At 40.9% G+C, this 21,938-nt stretch overlaps 1 protein-coding gene across 1 annotated transcript in view; it reads left to right on the top strand.

The window, feature by feature from the left end:
• Nucleotides 1–19,793, top strand: part of cep89 (centrosomal protein 89) — a 108,158-nt gene extending 88,365 nt beyond the window's left edge. Inside the window, exon 20 of the mRNA XM_084052129.1 lies at nt 17,986–19,793. Within this exon, the coding sequence (XP_083908255.1) occupies nt 17,986–18,151 (166 nt within the window). The 3' untranslated portion in view covers nt 18,152–19,793. The remainder of the gene's footprint in view (nt 1–17,985) is intronic.
• Nucleotides 19,794–21,938: the final 2,145 nt, after the last annotated feature.

Here is a 21,938-nt window from a genome sequence, read left to right as displayed (position 1 = left end):
AGCTGCAACGCATGCTCACATGCGGCCAAAAGTTTGTGCTGAACTAAATGCCAACTTTTGCCAACAGACTGCCAGTCTGTAGTCTGTTGTAGTCTGAAGTAGTCTGTTTGGTGGAGAGTCACCTTTAGGAGTAGTTGGGGGTCCCATACCTTCCTCAAGGGTAAGGTGTGGCAGCTGTTGCAGAATAAGGGAGTGTTTCTCGTTCTCATTTACCCAAACAGATTTAAACAGCTTGGACAATTCAGGATTCAAATCAGCAATTTTCTTATCACAAACCTAACACACTGTGTTCTCCTCCCGCTGTCTCTCCCTGTTGCTCTCTGTCTTCTTCTTTGTAGTCTGTCCATCTGTCCTGCAGTCCCAGTAGCCTGGCATGGCCAGACTAATATCACTGCGTAGATATTAGTCTGGAATCTATGTGTGGAAACTGCATTTCAAAGGGGCGGATAAAAAAGAAATGACTCTGGTGATACACCAGCCCCATATTTGCATACTGACTGCTGCCCCACAACTTCGGGGCAGGGAAATCCGATCACAACCGAGAGGGGCCAGACTAATCTGCCAAGGTCTATTTTTTTTCTCGCACTGGCAGATTCGTCTGGTTTCCAGGCTATTCTCACAGCATCCTGAGTTCCCAGTATCGCCTCAGGAATGGCTCTCACCTCATTTCCTGGAGCTCAGCTTTCAGGAGCTGATTTTATTCCCCTTAAGGCAATGCCTTCTCTTCTCTTCTCTTCTCTTCTCTTCTCTTCTCTTCTCTTCTCTTCTCTTCTCTTCTCTTCTCTTCTCTTCTCTTCTCTTCTCTTCTCTTCTCTTCTGTTGAAGTAAATGGATTGAATCCTAAATTACAAACAAAATGCCTACTTGCTCACTCATTGTACAGCTTCTTCATTCTACGTCTCTAAAGTAGAAATGGTCCTTCTGGTCGATCGACACGGTCACAACGTTTTTCTGTTCTGGCCCCACAGTGGTGGAATGAACTTCCCACTGATGTCAGGACAGCAGAGTCACTGCCCAATATTTCGCCGCAGGCTGAAAACCCACCTCTTCAGGAAACACTACCCTTCCTCTGTGCCTGGCTTACTTGTTGTTAACTAGCTGTACAAACTCTTGTTTTGTTGTGGTACTGTTTTATTGGATCTTATTTAGTTGATACACTTCTGCTCATTTGATTTTGCTATTTTGTCTCATCTGTTTAAGAAAACTCTTGTTTTATTGTGGTACTGTTTTATTGGATCTTATTTAGTTGATACACTTTTGCCCATTTGATTTTGCTATTTTGTCTCATCTGTTTAAGAAAGTATGTAGCTGATATATTGCACTTTTACCTTGGCGCTAGGTATACTCTTGGTTGCTTGTTTTTGCAGGAAATGCACTTAAGACTTCTGGTGATTAGTAGTTTCGTTCCCTACCTATGTTGAATGCACTTATTGTAAGTCGCTTTGGATAAAAGCGTCTGCTAAATGACTGTAATGTAATGTAATGTAAAGTGTCAAGTATGAATAGGATAACTGATCAGAGACAAGCTGTGAGCTTGAGTGTCTAGTATTATTGTTGAACACTCATCCATCACACTGTTCTGGGTATACAATGGGGCTTTCTGCCTGCAGTGGCTATAGCCTTGTGGAATATACTACTTTCACTGAACCTTTTCAAAATGCTGATGTTCACTTACAGTATGTTAAAAACACACACACACACACACACACACACACACACACACACACACACACACACACACACACACACACACACACACACACACACACACTTCGAACCCCATGAATTATGGATTGTGTATTAATACAGATAGATGCTTTAACTGATGTAGGATTTAAAACTTCCTCTGGTTTCATACAGTGTCAACCTGACCTATCATCGACAGACGGGTGAAATGATGACTATAGTCCCAGATTCTCATAAGGTGGCATTCCCATTTCCTGTTCTGGTTCCTGTTCCATTTCCTGCTCCTCAGCAGCAGACTTGAGCAGGAATAATAATAATAATAATAATAATAAAGCTTATTTGTATAGCACCTTTCATGACATGAAATGCAGCTCAAAGTGCTTTACAGAGCAGTTTGGAACATATCTATGCAGGCAGTCATAGAGGTAGGAAGGTGCCAGACCATTGAGACAAACAACCGGGAGCCAATGTAGTGAAGCTAAAACTCGAGTAATATGTTCTCTCATCTTAGTTTTGGTTAAAACTCTGGCTGCCGCATTTTGAACAAGTTGTAATTACGGGGCCAGAGCTCAGCTCTGGACCATATTGGCAGTATTCTGTCACTTCTTCTTTTTCTTCTTCTGCCACTTTTCGCAGTTCTGGCTGAACCGTGCTGTCGCTTTTTACGAAACTCGGCCATATGGTAGATGGTCATGAAAAACGATCAAAAAATAATTCTCACAATCTTTCGTCCAAAGGTGGCGCTATAGCACTCAATTGAAAATGCCAACTTTGAACAGGTACAACTCATGCCCTGTTTGACCTACAGCCATGAAACTTGGATACACATATGCGTCTCCTCATGCTGAACAACTTTCACACTCTGACTTTTGACCTCTGACCTTTAGATCTCCCACCATTTTGAATTATATGAAAAACAGTCATTGGCTCCTAACTTCTGCATTTTTTCACTTATGGAAATTCCGCCGCCTAGAAGTTGTCGGCAGAGGTCCAAAGTTCAAGTGTTAAACGTTTCGTGCAGATTGCTCCAAAATCCTAGGATTCCATAGATTTTAACTATTGCAGTTTTATGAAAATTATTCATCTGCGCCTAAAACATACATGCAGACTCACATTTCTTTGAAACTTTGCAGAAATGTACAGGGTCATTCCAAATATCACTGAAACCAATCTTACTCCAATTGGCCAAAGGGGGGCGCTATAGCAATTTTTTGAAGATGCAGACTTTAAACAGGCATAAGTCATGCCTCTTTTGGCCGAAAGTCGTGAAACTTGCTTACACATGTGCCTTGACTCATGAGGAACACACGTATCGATTTGACCATTAAGCTCCGCCCTTAGATTTTCCGCAAAAAATCTAAGGGCGGAGCTTAGATTAGAGCTTAGATATTAGAAAAATACTTGTTTTTGCCAGTTCTGGCTTAACCGTGCATACGCTTTTTACGAAACTCGGCCATATGGTAGATGCTCATGAAAAACTACCAAGAAATAATTCTCACACTCATTCGTCAAAGGGTGGCGCTATAGCACTCAATTGAAAGTGCCAACTTTGAACAGGTACAACTCATGCCCTGTTTGACCTACAACCATGAAACTTCGATACACACATGCGTCTCTTCATGCCCGACAACTTTTGTGGTCTGACTTTTGACCTCTGACCTTTAGATCGCCCACCATTTTGAATTACATGAAAAACAGCCATTGGCTCCTAACTTCTGCATTTTTTCACTTATGGAAATTCCGCCGCCCACAAGTTGTCGGCAGAGGTCCAAAGTTCAAGTGTTAAACGTTTCGTGCAGATTGCTCCAAAATCCCAGGATTTCATAGATTTTAACTATTGCAGTTTTATGAAAATTATTCATCTGCCCCTAACACATACCTGCAAGACTCACATTTCTTTGAAACGTTGCAGTAATGTAGAGAGTCATTCCAAATATCACTGAAACCAATCTCACTCCAATTGGCCAAAGGGGGGCGCTATAGCAATTTTTTGAAAATGCAAACTTTAAACAGGCAAAAGTCATGCCTCGTTTGGCCGAAAGTTGTGAAACTTGCTTACACTTGTGCCTTGACTCATGAGGAACACATCTATCGCTTTGACCAGTAAGCTCCGCCCTTAGATTGTCCGCAATTTTGAGCAGTTTGAAAAACACTACATGAAAAACAGCCATTGGCTCCTAACTTCTGCATTTTTTCACTTATGGAAATTCCGCCGCCCAGAAGTTGTCGGCAGAGGTCCAAAGTTCAAGTGTTAAACGTTTCGTGCAGATTGCTCCAAAATCCCAGGATTTCATAGATTTTAACTATTGCAGTTTTATGAAAATTATTCATCTGCCCCTAACACATACATGCAAGACTCACATTTCTTTGAAACGTTGCAGTAATGTAGAGAGTCATTCCAAATATCACTGAAACCAATCTCACTCCAATTGGCCAAAGGGGGGCGCTATAGCAATTTTTTGAAAATGCAAACTTTAAACAGGCAAAAGTCATGCCTCGTTTGGCCGAAAGTTGTGAAACTTGCTTACACTTGTGCCTTGACTCATGAGGAACACATCTATCACTTTGACCAGTAAGCTCCGCCCTTAGATTGTCCGCAATTTTGAGCAGTTTGAAAAACACTTAAACCCAGGATTTTTCAGCTATTTGCGTGAAACTGTATCATCTGTGTGATCTCCTTTTTCACAGTTACTTGTCTGTTGGGCCAATGGCGTCTCCCTTAAATGAATGCCTCACAATCTCAAGGTCGCCAGTTCAAGCCTCACTTGATGCAGACTTAATTTAAGTTGAATTGCAAACAACATGACTGTATCAATGAATACATGTTCAAATGGTAAAGATAACCTGAAATGCTTATTTGAGAGTACGTTTTTTTCAACGTATGACATACTTCATTCTGAAAATAGCTGATCTACAATCTCACAACTTTTCATGGTTTGTGAGCTTGTAGATTGGCTACTTTCACTAGTTTTGGTTCTGAGGAGATGTACAATTTCTTCATTGGTAAATGGTTTGTGAACGAGTGATCTTAGTGTTAGTGAAACAGGGGCTTGGTTCATGAAAGAAGGCAAGAGTTTATGATCTTCAACAGACAATATCAGTCTGGACAAAGCTATAGCACTATAGGTAGTGTTGCAGCCTATTAGTCTGAAGGTTGAGAGTTCGAATCCTGTTAATGGCAATAGGTTGAGATGTCCAATCAAACCATTATGTTTCCATCTCTCTCTCGTCAATCTATTGTTTCCATGTCACTCTCTCTCTCTTCAATCTATTCCGTTTCCATGTCTCTCTCTCTCTCTATTCACTGGCCCCGTATTATCGCTGCTTGCAGCTATATTCTGTCAGTTGTTTTCTTTGGCAGGCCAGAAAAAAGTGCATTGCAGTAATCAAGTCGAAAGAAAACAAAAGTGTGGATCAACGCAATATTTCTAAGATGAAAGAAGGCAATCTTGGTATCAACATCGATGACACCGTTCTGAGTTTCCCATTAAAAGCTATTGCCAAGCCAATCAAATGAACCAGAACCTTAAAGGGTATGCCACTTTCTGTGACTACAGTTATGCACAGAGCCTATTATGAGGCGGAGGAGGGGACTAAGTGCTGGGTAATCACGACGAGGCATCTTCAATGCACCTTGGCATATTTTGTACAACTCTACTGGAGGGAACACAGTATAAATTCTCTCATTTGGTGTTTTGGTGATGGGGTAGAAAGCGCTGTCTAACACATTGGTCATTGCATATGAGTCGCAATTTTTATACTCATCATTAAACCTTGAAGTGACAGCAAATGCCCTGTGAATGGGGGAATTGTCATCCCACTCCTAATCAGGATAGAAATGTTTCATCATAGGATAATGGTGATTCGTTGTGAATGGATATACATAATATCTAAAGTAGATATGAGGCTATGTTTTAGGCCACGTTTAGATAATTTGGATGATGAATTGCCATTGTTTATATCGCCTATGCATCTTCCAACCTGTAGAATGTTAACACACAGTGGCTCCCAGTTCAGGGCAAGTTCAAAACCCCCCTTAAAAAAACGTTCCAGTTCCGAGCCAACTTTTAGGTTTCGGAACCAATTATTTTCAGTTGAAACACTCTGAACTGGATCTAAATTAGGCAGAGAGAAAAGAACGGAACCACTTCCATACCGGTGGTAAAGAGGTATGGGTGTAATCGTCAAGAGAATGCAGTCGCCCACTTGTGAAGAATATGGGGAAGATTGACCATGTAACTCAGGGATGTCAAACATACGGCCCGCGGGCCGGATCAGGCCCGCTAACTAGTTTAATCCGGCCCGCGAGATGATTTTGCAAAACATAAAAAAAAAAAAAAAAAAAAAAAAAAAATTTTTTTTTTTTTTTTTTTAGCTCCAAAAATGTTTTAATTGTTTTTTGGCCAAGTCTATGCCTGCAACCACACGTAACTTCCACTTTCCTCGTCTTTGTATTGGTATTGTTTGTGTTGGAGCGCCTCAGTGCGGCTGCAGAGTTCATGTGCAACCTCTACCAGAGAGAGATAGAGACACTAGAAACTCTGCTGGAGACACAAAACAAATTGTGTAGACTTGGCCCTTTGAAATAAAATGTATTTTGGCACTAAAAAAAAACAACACTTAACGGTTATCGATTAATTAATCGGTAAGGCCTAACGGTAGGTAAACGGTTAATAAAATGTCTCCATTTGGCCATCCCTATTTGTGAAGTTTACATTTTCAGAATGTGCTTGTACTAACTAAGACTAAGTAAAGTAAACAAAGAAAACTATCTGAAGTTGTTGTTATTGTTATTATTAGTTATTATGCCATGATTTTGCCGGTCCGGTACCGGTCCGGCCCTCTGGCCCTCTGGCCCTCCTCCATGTGGCCCCTGAGCTAAAATGAGTTTGACATCCCTGATGTAACTGTTTCCCCACATCTTGTTAAGTGCTGACTAAATGCTGCACGATGTATCGAAAATGTACCTTTATCGAGGTATCATCATGCGCGATATACGTATCGCGGGAGACGGCATTTATCGAGGTAAATGGCATATTTTTATGTCTAGTTGTGGATTGAGCAGTCCCATCGGTAAAGCACCATGGAGTGGAGAAGTATAAATCAAGTTGAGCACAGCTGCTCCTCCCCACCCCTCTTCTCACACACCGCATCTGCACTGGCAACAAGCGAGCATTCTGCCAGCGATATCGCACAAAAAACTGTCCTGATATGGAGTGTCGGCCATGCCGTTGCGACATAGCCTGAAATCAGAACTATTAAATTAATAAAGTATAGGAATTACTATTTATTCCTTTCCACGAATTGTGGAAAGGAATAAGCTACAATGCGGCACACGCACGCACACACACACACACACGCACGCACACGCACGCACACATCAGAGACTCTGCTAGTCATCAAATTATTGGCTCAGGAATGCATCAAAAACAAAACAATTCATGGGGTTCATGGCTTCATGGGGTGTGTAATTGATAGAAAAGAAGTTCTTTTTTTGGGTGAACTACTCCTTTAAACAACCTCTATGGCGCCACACTGTTTGACTGTTTGACTGAAATATATGTGGCCTAAATGAAGTGAGGGTCTCACTCCCTGTATGAAAAGATGGGCTACATATAGTGCACGTACATGATCCACTCAAGTCCCGCAGCCACAGGTGCAGGACAAACAGTTAAACAAATAGAAAAATTAAGTCTGCACATAGGTAGAAAAAGCTCCGCTATTTAATTATTACTCTCAACATCAGTTAGATGTTCATCAGGAATTTTACATTTTCATGACTTGTATCCCACATTTTCAGGGCAATTACCGAATAAGCAATAAATAAGTAGCAGAGCTTTTTTCACTCACTGTAGCCTGCTGTTTGATGGTGGTCGTTTGAAATTTAGGCTATAAATATGAAGTAATGAGGGTCTCAGTATACCGTTCAGAACAATCCTCAAATATGAAGAACTATGTGAGGGTGCAGTAGCCGATGTGTTGTTGTCCGTCCACTATATTTGAAAATCCAATATCCTTCACTCTTAATAAAACTACTGACAATCAAAATATGTATTCCAGGAACAAGCACAAAGCACTTATTTTTAACTCTGACAAAGCAGCGTGCAAATCTCAACCAGACAATGGAAACAAGCCCCTATAGGGCTTTTTGTGTTATCCTTTTAACAACCATAGTAAAATCTTACTTCCGTAGGCTACTGTTTACAAAGCTGTTAATAATCAATCAATAAAAAAAAACAAAAACAATAAAAAGTGTTTGGGGGAGGGACACGGCCGCGAAACCTCGCTCAAATAGAGACTGTGCCAGCGAATGTAGGAGGGGTGGACGACGTCGTTGCACGACGTGTTGTCGCTCGCGGTACGTCAGGACGGTCTCATTGAAACACACGTATTTTAATGAGATTTCATCGTTCGCTCGCGTCGCTGGCAGTGCGGATGGGGTGTCACACACTAACCTTGCACCACCAGGCTTCACAAACAGAGACACACACACACACACACACACACACACACACACACACACACACACACTCACTCACTCACTCACTCACTCACTCACTCACTCACTCACTCACACTGTGTTTTTTTTTTTTCAACCCAAATTAGCATGTAACAGTAGGTTAATGATGGCTCGTTAAGTGCCTGTATGCGCATTTTCACTTCAAGTTGCAAACAAACAGTTTTATTTGGGGAACATTTAAAAGCGGGGAGAAGGAAGATCAAACATTCAATATAAATTCTTCCCAGACAGATTATTTTAGATGGGGTTTTTAGAGTCCAAGCACGAGCCTCTAGTTTGCCTAAGAAAGAACAGCAAGAACTATTAGTTCTGTGAAGTCTCATATCAGCTATTTAAGCCATAATGCTGCAGTGTGTATCGCTTACCGACCAATGCTACATCTGTCCTCTAAGGGAATGATCTCAAACTGAGGAGAGATCCAGCAACATTAGTAGCCTTGGGCTGATCGGACCGCAGCTGTCAGGACTCTGCCAATCACACCCCAGGTGTCATCATCACATCAAGTTGACAGGCACATATACCTTCCATCAACCATCATCCAGTGTTCAGCACTGTCCTTGGTGCTGAAATCTATCCTCATAGTCCGGCAGCCAAAGGGCCTTTTTTGGCTGAAGTGGCAAATTTGGTCTATAGTTTTTTTTATTGACCCAAAATATTCTCTATATACATACATTCATGAGACCACCTGCTATTCAGCTGTCAACATTGAGCAATTGTTTGTATAGGGTGTTATGTGCCCATAGTACCTCTCCATTACAAATAATAGTCTACTGGAAATGTCTTGGACTCAGAATTTTTGTTTATTGAAATGTAATCTATAGGCCTAGTGTATGATATTCAACTTTTTAGAGTTTAGTGTTGAGCAAGTAGCATAATTAGCGTAATAATTAACCATTACCAAATTTGACACCCCACCTCAGTGGCTACCAGACTATTAGCCCTCTGATCGCCTTGGTGGCCAGCCTCATCGGCCCCAAGCAATACTCCACAATCTCTGTAGACCTACAAGTGTTTTTTGTACCATTGAACTCTCAATTGTGCATTTGAATGATGAGGGGGTTTGCACGGCAACCCTGCTATAATATTCCTCTCTTTATAGCTGTCAATGGACTGTTCTTTCTTACAGTGTGGTCAGTCACATCCTGCGTTGACATTCTCAGTCGCCTGACAAAGTGTTTTGTCGTTTTTCCTTGCATATTGCACTAGTTCATTTGTGCAATATGCATTTGTGCTAAGGACCCCCTCGAAAATAAGATGATGCATCTCAAGGGGTTTATCCTTCTAAAAAAAAGGTTATATATATATATATATATATATATATATATATATATATATATATATATATATATATATATATATATATATATATATAACCTTTTAATTATAATAATAATAATGTATATATATATATATACGTACATATACACACACTAGTGCACGAGCATCAGTGATGAATGTATCACGGTTCCTGTTGACACACTAGCCAGTACAGCAGTCTTTGTGACTGAAGCTCTTGCCATCCATTCCACAATAGCAAACCCTCTCTCATACAGTAGTCGGTCGCATAGTTTGTTTCTGTTTCCATCTTGATCCATAATCAGGTGAAATAAGCTGGACCCCATTAACATTTTACTGCATTTTGCATTTGTTATTTCTCTGTTCATTTATTCCGTTTTTTTCTTTTCCTTCATCTTTCTGTCCATGTATTTGTTTATGTTGAGCGGGGTTGTCATACACAGTCTGCCATGATGAGAAGAGAAGTGTGGTTGCCATGGTTTTATGAGCGATTCAGACACGTAACTCTCTCGCACACTCACGCACGCACGCACATGCACACGCACACGCACACGCACACGCACACTGTACCACAACAATAGAAGACAGATTGCACTGGTCAGCGTCCAAGTATGAATGTGTGCACCTGTGTCATTGTGAAGCATTTTGCTGCTGCTAACATCATTGGTATGGATAATTGAAGTTTAAAAACAAAGTTTAGAAAAAAGAACCGAGGAAGTAAATGAAAACACAATGGCACCTTATTTGACTACCCAGCTGCAGGAAGCCAGGTACAGTAAAGTCCGAGATTACGGGTGCATTTGGTTGCATTTTGTACGCTCGAGTTAAATTAACACTTTAACAGAGCTGGTTTAAACTGTTCAAAATTCAAATCTCTTTAGACGTGAGGAGGATATCTTTGACTGAAAAGCAGCAGGTTGTGATGAATATTCATGGTAGACTCAGGGTTTCCTCTCAACAGTCTGTTGCAGTGCTTCTCAAACTTTTTATTGTCAAGGACCCTCATAACTCTGAGAGTGTATAAATGGAACCAAATGGACCCGTCCATTTGGTTCCATTTGTACACTCTCAGAGTTACAGGCCTGTAAGCGTACATTCGGAACCCCCTCAAGGGGACTCGTTGAGGGTCCCTGGACCCTACTTTGAGAACCACTGGTCTGTTGAACAGCGCTCCCCTGTTCCCCCGATTCACCAGGCCTGCTATCGCCATGGCGATTTCCCCCTCGGGCTCTCTCCCATGGCGGGTTCTGTAAGACTCTGTCGTATAGGTCTGTTGTAGGTATCTTACTCATTTACCTACAATCCAAGATTTACCATCAATTGTGCTGATCATTGCAAATAAAGGCACTACCTGATCGTACATATAGTAAACTGTAAAATCCTGGAGTGTTCATTTAATTCTGAAAGCGTACAAATGTAACCAAATGGGCCTGTATGTTTTTTCTGTGTAGAAGTACAGATTGCTGCACCACACAAACCTATACGTCTCCATATCTTACAATAAATAGACAAAAAGAAAAGAAGATCCCACGTCAAGTGAGCATTAATGGCATTAGGGAATGTTTTATCGATAGTACATTTCAAATTTCAAAGCCTGTATCTAGGCTGAAGCTAGCAGCTAACGTGGTGCGGTGCGTGCACTGTGACAGAGTGGGCATCCATGGTAGAGTCATGTTGGGTCGATACTGATGTCTTTATGAGAGGCAGAAAACCAATCCTGTCCCAAATGGTTTTTATCTGTCTGGTGTCAAATAACTTCCCATGTGCTCCCTGGACCAGCCAAGCCAATAGCATCCTCTGCCTCCTTGCCAGCGCGACCAATCACAACTAATGACAGCCAATCCTCTTTTTCCTGGGTGATCCTGTCATTCAGCCTGTTAGACATAATACTGTATATCATTGCTGACGGGTGGAAAACGTGCATGTCCAAAACTATTCCTTTTGTATTATTATTTAAAAAAAAAAATTTAAATAGTGAAAATAGCCGATCTACAAGTTCAATGCGACGCGTTGTGAGCTTGCAGATCTGCTATTTTCACTGCTTTTTGCGACTCTTGTAAGAGAAAAACATAAAAGGTTATAGAGATACAAGGTTTCTGCCCGACAGCGACAGCAACAATACAATATACTCAGTCAAGTCAATGGACTGAATCCCATCTACCATGACCTGTCACCAACTCTCTCTATTAGATGGTCCCATGGTGAAAGAAATACATAATCAGCTATGTTGAATTCTTAACAAATTGGAAGTCTTTTCGAAAATATGTTAAAAATGTGTCTAAAATGTGTTTTATTACAAGAAAATGTACTAACTTTTGACCCTGCAAATATATGTTAGACAGCGGCATAGATCAGTCATTCTGTTATGTGAAACTTTGAGGTGCTAACATTTCTATCATAACTGATAAGCTAATGGGAACAGTGGTTGAAATAAAAAGTATCTTATGCTTATCCTATCTAGTGTCTGAGCTCTGGGAAAGGTCTGTTACAAGTGGAATTTATTCATAGAGCATAGCGTTAGTTCTGGCAGGACATGATAGTCAAGCTTGCCTCTGAGCAGCTGATTCTTGCCAAGCCCACGCCTATCATCTACAGTAATGCTCAGCTGTCAATGTGCCATCGTATTTATAATTGCTTCGTTTTGCCTATTCCTCCTACTCACAAGCTCTCACTAAACCCACCTCCACCCCATGCCCTTCCTTTTCATGCACGTCTGATCTTATCAATGGCATGATGTTATTGTTGCTGGTGCTCTGTTCTGTAGTACCCGGCGTGTTGCTCTTCCATGTGCATGGAAGGGCAGGGAGATCCCAGAACAGATACATGACGGCAAACATAATGAGTGGTTGAATATTGCAATTAAATCAACAGTTTGAGTATGCAATTTAAACGTTTCATTTTGATGAAAGTGGTCCTGACATAATTATTATTGCATAAACAGCAGGCGTTCTGTGACTCAGATCCTGCCAGTACGTTGTCACTTACTGGATTGGAAGAAAATATCCTGTCTGATGCTTTAGCATCCATGCAGTATAATTTAAGTATTTAACATGCTTCACCAACCACACACAACTGCCCTAAAGAGCTCATTAAGGCCACCAAGAGACAGCAGACAATGATCAACACCCATATATTACGATGTATTCAGGTGAAAGAGTGTGCGCGTGCATGTGTGTGTGTGTGAGAGAGAGAGAGAGAGACAGACAGACAGACAGACAGAGACAAAGAGAGAAAGTGGGTCAGTGTGGTTTAGGGAGAGAAAATGATATACATATGGAGAAAAAGCAATAAAAAGCAAAGCGACAGCCAAAGATAGAGGTGAGGTATGAGGAGAGTGAAGAGGCTGTCACTGCATATGACAATAAACATACCAGAGATACAGTATGATACCAATATCAGTGATTGATTAGATAGTGCGCTGTCTTCTCAGAATGTGTGCCTTATCAGCTCTATCTAATTTGCCTCTCTAAAATGCAATAGAATAGGTGTGGAAAATACAGTACAATATTACTAGAAATGTCCAACGAGCAACATGATCGGCAAAGTATGATTTTTTTTTTTCTTACTACATACTCTACTATGCCATCCACAGACATCCATACAAACATATAGACATACAAATGCACATCCGGCTATAGGATCAACTCCTATAGTCGGTCATTGTGGCTGTGCTGCTGTTGTTGCTGTCCAAGTGGCTGGCACATACAGTAGCTTCAGATGGTGTAGTAAAATGTGATTTTCATTATTGTTACGCACAGATTATGCTTCACAAGTTAATTAGTAGATTGTCACAGTTGACATGAGAATTCACCTTTTGAGCAATACCTGGTGTTGCATAGCCAGACTACAATTCCACAATCTCCAAATGCTATATAGAGTCTGGAACTATACCTCCCGAAACCAGAGAAAGGAAGCTGTCGTCTCTTTGTCATTTACGTTCATTTTGAAATATCTTTAGGGTTAGGGTTAGGGCTAACCCTAACCCGGGACATCGTTTTTTTCCCCAGGATCGTTTTCAGCGCTTCCTTTGTGCAGACTGTATGAGGGAACATTATGGGAGGCAACAGTCTGGCTCGAGATACTAGGCAGCACCGGTTAGTATGGTGGGTGTGGTTACCTGATTGGTGTCACTGAGCTGCCTGATTAAAGCAGATCAGCAACAGCTGCTCAGGTAAATTCAGTGGGGATTCAGATTGAATGCTATTATACTGTGTGCTTGGATGTCGCTGAGGAATTCATGTTAACTTAAATCCCCCTTTCATAGTTTTCTTTGTCAGTTTAAGTATTTTTAGGATGCTATTCTACAAAAAATAATGAACTCTTTTCTAAGTGTGCAAGGTGCCAGCTGGGAAGCTTACAGTGAGAACCATGCAAGTAGAGCACGCCTTACAAGTAATCTTGTTCGCATTTGCTAAATGTGCTGACCAGTTGAATTAGCTATGTTCACTGCTGGAAGTTGCTGTTTATGCCTAGTATAGATGAGTTTTAATTCTATATGTTTTCATTAAGAATTCATAATAACAGAGCCTTTTGCCTGTGATTTTATCAACTAATTAAACCTTCCTCTTCGCCTCATCTGGCTACATAATGTCAGGCATGACAAAGGCCTGACATTATGCATGCTATTTTTTATTAATGGTGATGTGTGCAAAACCAGATACCAGCTTCCACATATTTTGTGCATTTACAGTACAAACTTCTAATAAATATTTGATCTGGGAAAAGGATGCCAGCTTTTTGTTTTGACAACTTAATTCAACTAGACAGGTTCCCGTCGGGCACCGGCCTATGGAACAATTCAAGTAGGGAATGCATTCCCCACCTGGTTTTGTAATACCCGTTGTACCTGTATGTCTGTCTGTGTCCTTTTCATACCTATGTATGGAGATCTCTGTATCAGTATACAATATGCCTAGTATGCCCATCCTACCGACTTCACGCCGGGCACCGCATTCCCTCGGGTACTTGGCGATACATGCGCCGGTTCTTATAGTAGGATGAATGTGGCGTGGCGGCCAATGCTGCACTTTGCCTGCATGGAATGTATGAATTACACAAATGATTACGAGTTGAATCAATTAAAAGTTTGATCATTTTAATAGACTTCTTGCACTCAAATTATATTTTATGAGAGAATTGGCAGGCGTATTGGAGTGCATCATCCCTTCTTGGAGAAGCTCTTTCTCTCTGTTCTCTCACAATCTTCACTCTCTCCCTCACTTTATGTTCTGTATGCAGCATAATCCATTAGTCAAGTCCATTTTATTTACATAGCACCAAATCACAGTAAAAGTTGTTATTATGACACTAAATATAGAGACCTTACTCTTATGGAGATCCACCATTTCTGCCATGAGCAAGAGCTCGGCGGCGGTGGCAACGAAAAACTCGCCTTAAGAGACCTCAAACAGAACCTGACTCTGGGTGCGTGGCCAACCGGCCATCTACCTTGACCGGTTGATTCGAAGGATTTGGTTTAGTCAATATTTTTGAAAGGGGGGCACTGAGTTAACAGTAAATAATAATAATACAATGGAATCCCTGGCCTATTTTAAGGCTATGCAATTCTACTTATAACTTCTTCCCCCCCCTCCTGGAAGTAGGCTAATAATCACATTCTAAAAGTCCAGCTGAATGTAACATTTTAAGTGGGTGTGGGGGCGGTAAGGAACCGGGATATTGGATAGGCCTGGTGGCAGCATGCACAAGAAATATGCCACTGATCGGCCTAGTAGTTTACAAGATTAGCTGCAGACAGACACACAAATGCAAGAATCTTCTGGCAGAGATTAATGATGTCCGAAGGAGGCCTGTGCAGTGGGCTTACATTATTCTCGCCTAGTGCTGTTGCTGCCTTCATCACAGTGTTATAGCAGGAGAAGCACAGCTGCAGCTAATACAATTAATCATGGGTACTTTATTTTAGGTGTACCAATTAGCAAGCATTGACAATATTTTTACCTACAGTATTGCCAATGCTTTCTCTTTGACATACCTAAATTAAACAGATTCATAAATGTTATTAGCTGCAGCTGTCTACCGCTTGTAAGTCAGAAATGGCCTTGTTGCACACCAAAAACGGTCATTCTGATTGCGAACTGGACAGTTTATCCAGTGTGACATCATGATGACTCTGGCATACTGGAATTATTCATGTTAACATACTGCATACTACTTAACTACATTTATGTGTATGAATAGTATACAAGTATGAGATTCTGAAGACAACTTCTCTCTTTTTGGCTCTCATGCTGTTTGTGTGTAGACACAGCCATGCGTCTGAATGGCGTGTTTGTGTGTCTGAGGTCTGTGTGTGATTTTATCTTTCATCTAGTCATCTTCACCCTTACGTTTTGGACATGTTTTTTTCATTTCAGTCATGTTGTGGGTCTCTCACGGTTAACTCAATAGACCATATTCACACGGCGGCCATATTGGAATTTAACATTGAAAGTGCCGCCACCCGGGGTGGCTACTTTCATTGACTTCATAGAAACATGGCCGCCGTGTGAATATGGTCTATGGCTTCAGTAGAGAAGCTTTGTTGATGGACACACATTGTACATACTGGCTACTGAATGGGATAAAACACCCTTCCCCCTAACCACTTAGCTGTAGGACAGACAGTTTGTGCTGCTTGTCTCTGTAAGACAGTGGTCCTTCAGTAGCTACAGTAGTGTCTGGGCTTTGCTTGGCTGCTCCAGTGACAGATCTTCATTCTTCAAGCTTCTTATCGTTTGTATTTATTATGTTATTGTCGGTAATCTCTCCTCAGATGTGTCTTTCCTTACAAAGGTCTGAGATCGCTCTAGGATAGACATCCTGTAGACACAGGAATATTGTCTGACCACTATGGCTCTGTCTGAACCCTGCACTGCTTCCTGCAGTGCAGACCACAAAATAACCTTGTTTTGTTGCCCTTCTTCTATGGGATTAGGAAACTGATCCTGTTCTGTAGTGTAAACATCATCCACATGGGAACACCTATGACATATCTATTAGGTATGGATCCATATTTGGGCAAGGTTTCAGCCCAGTTGACTTCCATTATAAAATGTGAGTTAAATATTTCAGAAAATATAAAACATTATGTGTAAAAAAAAAAACATTAGTGGAGGTACTTCTGTGGCCAACTGGCAACGTGCATACCAAGATTAGCACTGATACTGTAGGTCCAGCGGTTTGCGAGACACAGACAGACCCTCTCATAGATGGCTAGCCTCCTGCAGAGGCATGCCATGAAAATGAGTAAGGATTTTAAAAGATTTTGTGGAACTACATCCAACACAAATATTTACTTTATTGTTTTCAGTGAGTTATTTGTTGAAATTAATTCTGTGTTTTCAAGATGTATGAATAAATGAATGAGTAAATAAATAAACAGATAAATAATTAAGTAAGTAAATTAGTAATAGCCCATAGCAAGACATTTAATCAGATTAACTTGAGTCATGCCAATTTGAATGCAGTTTAACATTAAAGCCATAGAACGTCAGTTTAGAGCAATGCAAACATTGAATTTCAGTTTATTTTAGAGCCATGCACACATGAATTTCAGTTCAACATTCAGTTTAAACGAGTAATGCAAGACTCTGAACTATAAGGTGGAGGCTGGGGAGGTGATGGCAAGCTTCATATCGGCAGAAGTGTGTGGCAGCAATTGAAAAGCAGAGATCCAGTGTAGGAGGGAGCTGTATTTTAACAGACTACCTTGTGGAGGGAATGAAGTGTGATTGGTGTGTAAAAAAAGCGTGGCTGATTTAAAGCAATCACCAGACTGACAGCTGATGACTTGTGTGCCTTGCATGAACTAACGCGATGCTTCATTTATTCCACCTATTTTAAGGACAGGTCCAAAGATCCATTCATTTTCACCAGACAAATGAGATGAAATGATCCAGGTGTACTCAACACACAATATTTAACATCAATATGATTCTAATCTTGCTGATACAAAACTGAAGCTTATTACACAGTTGACACTCATTTTAAGTCTATATCTGGATAAGAGTGGGATATACTGTAGTACTGTATGGCTGGAATGGAAGCTGCAAGTGGTCACACAAGTAAAGTATACCAGACAATTTCCCTGTAGAGGAGATGGTACACTTCAATGAAGTGCTAGTGTATTCTGAGATGCCTGGCCTCTCCAGAGATTTCAGACTTAAAAGTCTCTCTTCACCTCTCAATAACATTTTTTCTCTCTTTCACTATCTCTAACTCTCCATCTCTCTGTTCCAAATGATAACCTTTTCCTCTCCTCTCCCCATCTCTCATTTTGTCTCTTCTCATTTCTCCACTCATATCATATCCTCTCCTCTTCTAATCTCTCCTCCTGGTAAATTAGTCTCTTTTTTTTCTCTGTAGCTTTCTCATTAATCGAATCCATCTCATCCACAAGCTAAACTTACTTGTCTCTTGTCCTCTTCCCTCCTTAACTTCCCGTCCCTTCCCTTCTTGTTATCCTCTTCTCTCATCTCCAGGTCAGTGGAGGAGGAGTTGGAGGTGGTTTGGCAGGCAGCGACCAGGGAGAACCAGACCATCAAGGAGACTCTGCTAGAGTGCGGCCCCAACAGGATGCTCCTCTGTGCGGCTTTTCCCTCCCCTAGCCAGCCCTCATGGGCCCCAGAAGAGGAAGAGGAGGCGTGATACCCCCCCCTCCCCTCATGTCCACCCTCTCCTCCCAGAAAGCTTAACTCATTCACTGCTAGACTTATTTCTAGCTGTGTTTGCCCACTGCTAGACATTTGCTTTTTTTTATACCTTTTCAACTGGTCACAGAATATTTATATCCGTTATGATCGCTTGTCTGACAGTTTGTAAACACATCCGGTATCAGTGTGGGTCACCCAGAGAAAAAACAATCCAACCGCGATGGCCCCTTCTCTTCACAAATCTTTTATAAAACCACTAAAAAACGAAAAGTCGTCAAAGTCGCCCACGGCAGTCTCGGCCTTTGGAATTTAAGTCGTCTAAGTCGCCCTTGGCAGTGAATGAGTTAAGGTCTCTATCCTCTTAAATCTCCTGGCCCCTTGCCCTCCAGCGGAGCACCAAGTTTGATTTGAACTCCGACCGACACAGAATAACTCATCTGACAAGAGAAAAGAATCACAGACTTGATTTGTATTCCTAAGACAGAGAAAACCATCCCTTACATATTTGAGTTCAAGAAGTAAACACAATGGAGCCATAACCCCAGCCACTCCATCCAGTCATACTCACTTCTTTAAGACAGTGAGTTGAGAAACTTCCCTCCAAGAAGAAGACCTGGAACAACCTCAAGAATAATATCTACCCTGCCTGCTGAAGTGCCCATGAGCAAATCATCAGTCCCCAACAAGCTCTGACGGGTGTTGTTTTGTGATGTGACCCTGTGCTTACATTTCTATGTGGAACAAACAGACATAATATCTATGATGGCAAAGTCCCTGACTTAGTGGGTCACTTTAATAGCAAGAAATGGACGCGTCTTCAGAGCAAGAGTAAACTGCACTGAAACATGTATGCTTTTTACAGTATTATACATGTTAACAAATCATCGCTGTGGGACAGAAACCTTGTATCTCTATATTTTATCTTTTTTATCTTTTTTAATAAGTGAATGCCCCATTTTATACTTTATCATACTACTTTAATACTGTCGTATTATAGTGTTGTGGAAAAAGAAAAGAAAAAAATCGTTCTGCTATCTTTGCTACTATTGGAACATTATTTGTTTTATTTTTATGTTCGCCTATAATGACATACTGTACCCAAAATAGGGACATTGTCTGTCTGTGGGTTTTATAAATATTCAACCAATGAAAAGCACTAACAAGAGCTTGTGACTAAATAATGACTATATTGGATCCATTGGAATAATGGTTATTTCCTGAAAAGTAACGGTTTTAGACATACATGGTTTCTGCCCGACAGCGACGATATACCGGTTAAATGCAGTGCTTTGCCAAAGTAACAGGTGCTACAGTTGGAACTCGTTTATCTTTTTGATCTTCAGATTTAATGCTAGTTGTCAACATAGGACAGATTGGTTTAGACCTGTCTCCTCCGTAGGGCTGATGGTGTGTGTTTGGGACAGCTGTGGACTGTGGTCACAGAGGTCTGTGTTTCACATGTTACCGTTCAGTGTTAATCAAAGGGAAGCCAATTAGACCAAGAGACATTTTAAGGCACTTTTCTGTTCTGGATTGAGCTTTAGCTGCAATACTGTCAAAAGCAGGAATTTTCTCTGTATATTCTTATTCCTCTTCTAATTCTATTTTAAGCTCAACCAGATTGAATCTTCTGTATGTGTGTTAGGCTTTATTTAACTGACTGGAAAGACAATCACCTTCAAGATGCCATAAACTGTTCTTTTGTGAATAATACAATATTGTGTTTATCTTCTTCGTAGGAGTTTTATTGAGGAGCTTTTCTTCATTACCCACACTCAGTGAGCTGTTGTCTATCCAGGGAAAGTGGAATGAACATGAGTGCTCTTTTACAGCCCCAGCCATTGTCACTGTAATGAATAAACTGTACACTTTTAACCTCTGTACAAACAACTATTTTCTTGGACCCCCCCCTCCATGACATCACATGGCATCATTATACCTCTAAGACATTATTGACCCTCTATGATGTCACTGTCCATTAACCACATGAACCCCAACGTCCCTATTCTGGGGGCGAACATTCAGTGAAAAATAGCAGATCTTACGAGCTCACGGCTTGTAGATCCGTGGTTTGCAGAGAACAGATTTGGTGTAGAGGGAAAAGAGGAGGGGGCCAAGTATAGACCCTAAGTAAATTATATTAAGTGGTTAATGCCATTGCCCCTGTCACGCTATAACTTACTATTTAACATACATAATAATGTACATGCACGGTACATCATTATAATAATGTTCTAATCATGTATATTTATTTTAAAACATTTTACATACATATATATATACACAAAATAGCCAATTTTGCATCGAGGTGCCCAGATGTCCCTAGTGCCCACATATCCTGTTACCTTAAAAGGATACAACACTCAGTTGAAAAAACAAAAACAGAATAACAAATCAATGGCAAGGTTTGGATTTGTCACAGTCATACCAATAGATTTTGCTGTGGAACGTGGACTGGAGCGTATATAACATTGCATTCTGCTTTTCCACAGTGGTGGACGAAGTACTAAATTTTTTTAATTAAGTAAAAGTATCAATACCACAATGTAGAAATAATCTGTACAAGTAAATGTACTGTATTCAAAATTTACTCGAGTAAAGGTACAAAAGTATTGGCATCAAAATATACTTAAAGTACCAAAAGTAAAAGTACTCATTACGCAGAATGTCCCATTTCAAGTTATCAAAATGCTGAAAAATCTTGTGAAAATAGCAGATCTACAAGCTCCCACTGTTGTGAGCTTACAGATCGGCTATTTTCAAATAGCCAAAGTATAGGGCTGGAGTGGTTAATGTATGTTTTGTAATAATAATCAAAACCTACAAAGTAACTAGTAACTAAAGTTTTCAAATAACTGTAGGCTAGTGGAGTAAAAGTATAATATTTGCCTCTGAGGTGTAGTGGAAACTCGGTTCTTTCTATGCTGTTGGTGTTTTCAGTCCAGCACTCTACCGCTGCGCCATCTAGCGGTCTAGTGAAAAAAAGGAAAGCGTCGTCTCTAGGGTGTAGTAGGCTATATAATCCATACGTATCGCATCGCCATCTGTTCTTTTTTTGGCAGTAATGGAGTAATTCTGCTGCTGGAATATAAAAAATATGTATCCGTTGTCGGCAGGATTCGAACCTGCGCGGGAAGATCCCAATGGATTTCTAGTCCATCGCCTTAACCACTCGGCCACGACAACATGAAACAAGTCTCTCAGCAATTACGTTTAAAAATGCTCAGAGTGGTGCGTTTGTATCTGGGAAGGATGTGAAAAACTCGGAACTATAATTTGTGGGACTGACTCGACAGCAAAGGTCCGCTCTCCGCACATTTAATGTACCACCACTTTCCGGCCAGCAGGGGTAGCATTCCTATAGTAGCCCGGCCTGTTTGCTAATATGTATGAACCTAACCACGCGTCACCAGTCTTTCCAACCTCGGAGGAAAGTATGAACCTAATATATCCTAATATAAATGATCCTGTGATATGAACCCGGTTAAGCATAGCTCTGGTCCATAGCGTTAGAAGGAGGCTTACAGAAATTGATCTGATGACTTAAGCAATGTAAGACCCATCTTTAATAAACCATTCATCACTTAAAAGTTAATATCTCTGACCCCCCCCCCCCCCGACAGCGCAGTGCTCCGACATTAAACAGTAAACCCGAACCAAACCCGCACCCTAACCCTAACCGCACGCGGATGCCACATAGTCGGAGAAAAGGTCTGTCGGATTAACGCATGCCTCCCCTGACCCCCCCCCCCTTTCCTGTGTTCTGGTGAATTTTAGGAGTT

This window comes from Gymnoscopelus microlampas, assembly GCF_963454915.1.
Source record: "Gymnoscopelus microlampas genome assembly, chromosome: 1".
In the NCBI taxonomy this organism is placed as follows: domain Eukaryota; kingdom Metazoa; phylum Chordata; class Actinopteri; order Myctophiformes; family Myctophidae; genus Gymnoscopelus; species Gymnoscopelus microlampas.
The sequence above is the reverse complement of the archived record's forward strand: the minus strand, read 5'-3'. Positions and strand labels throughout refer to the sequence as shown.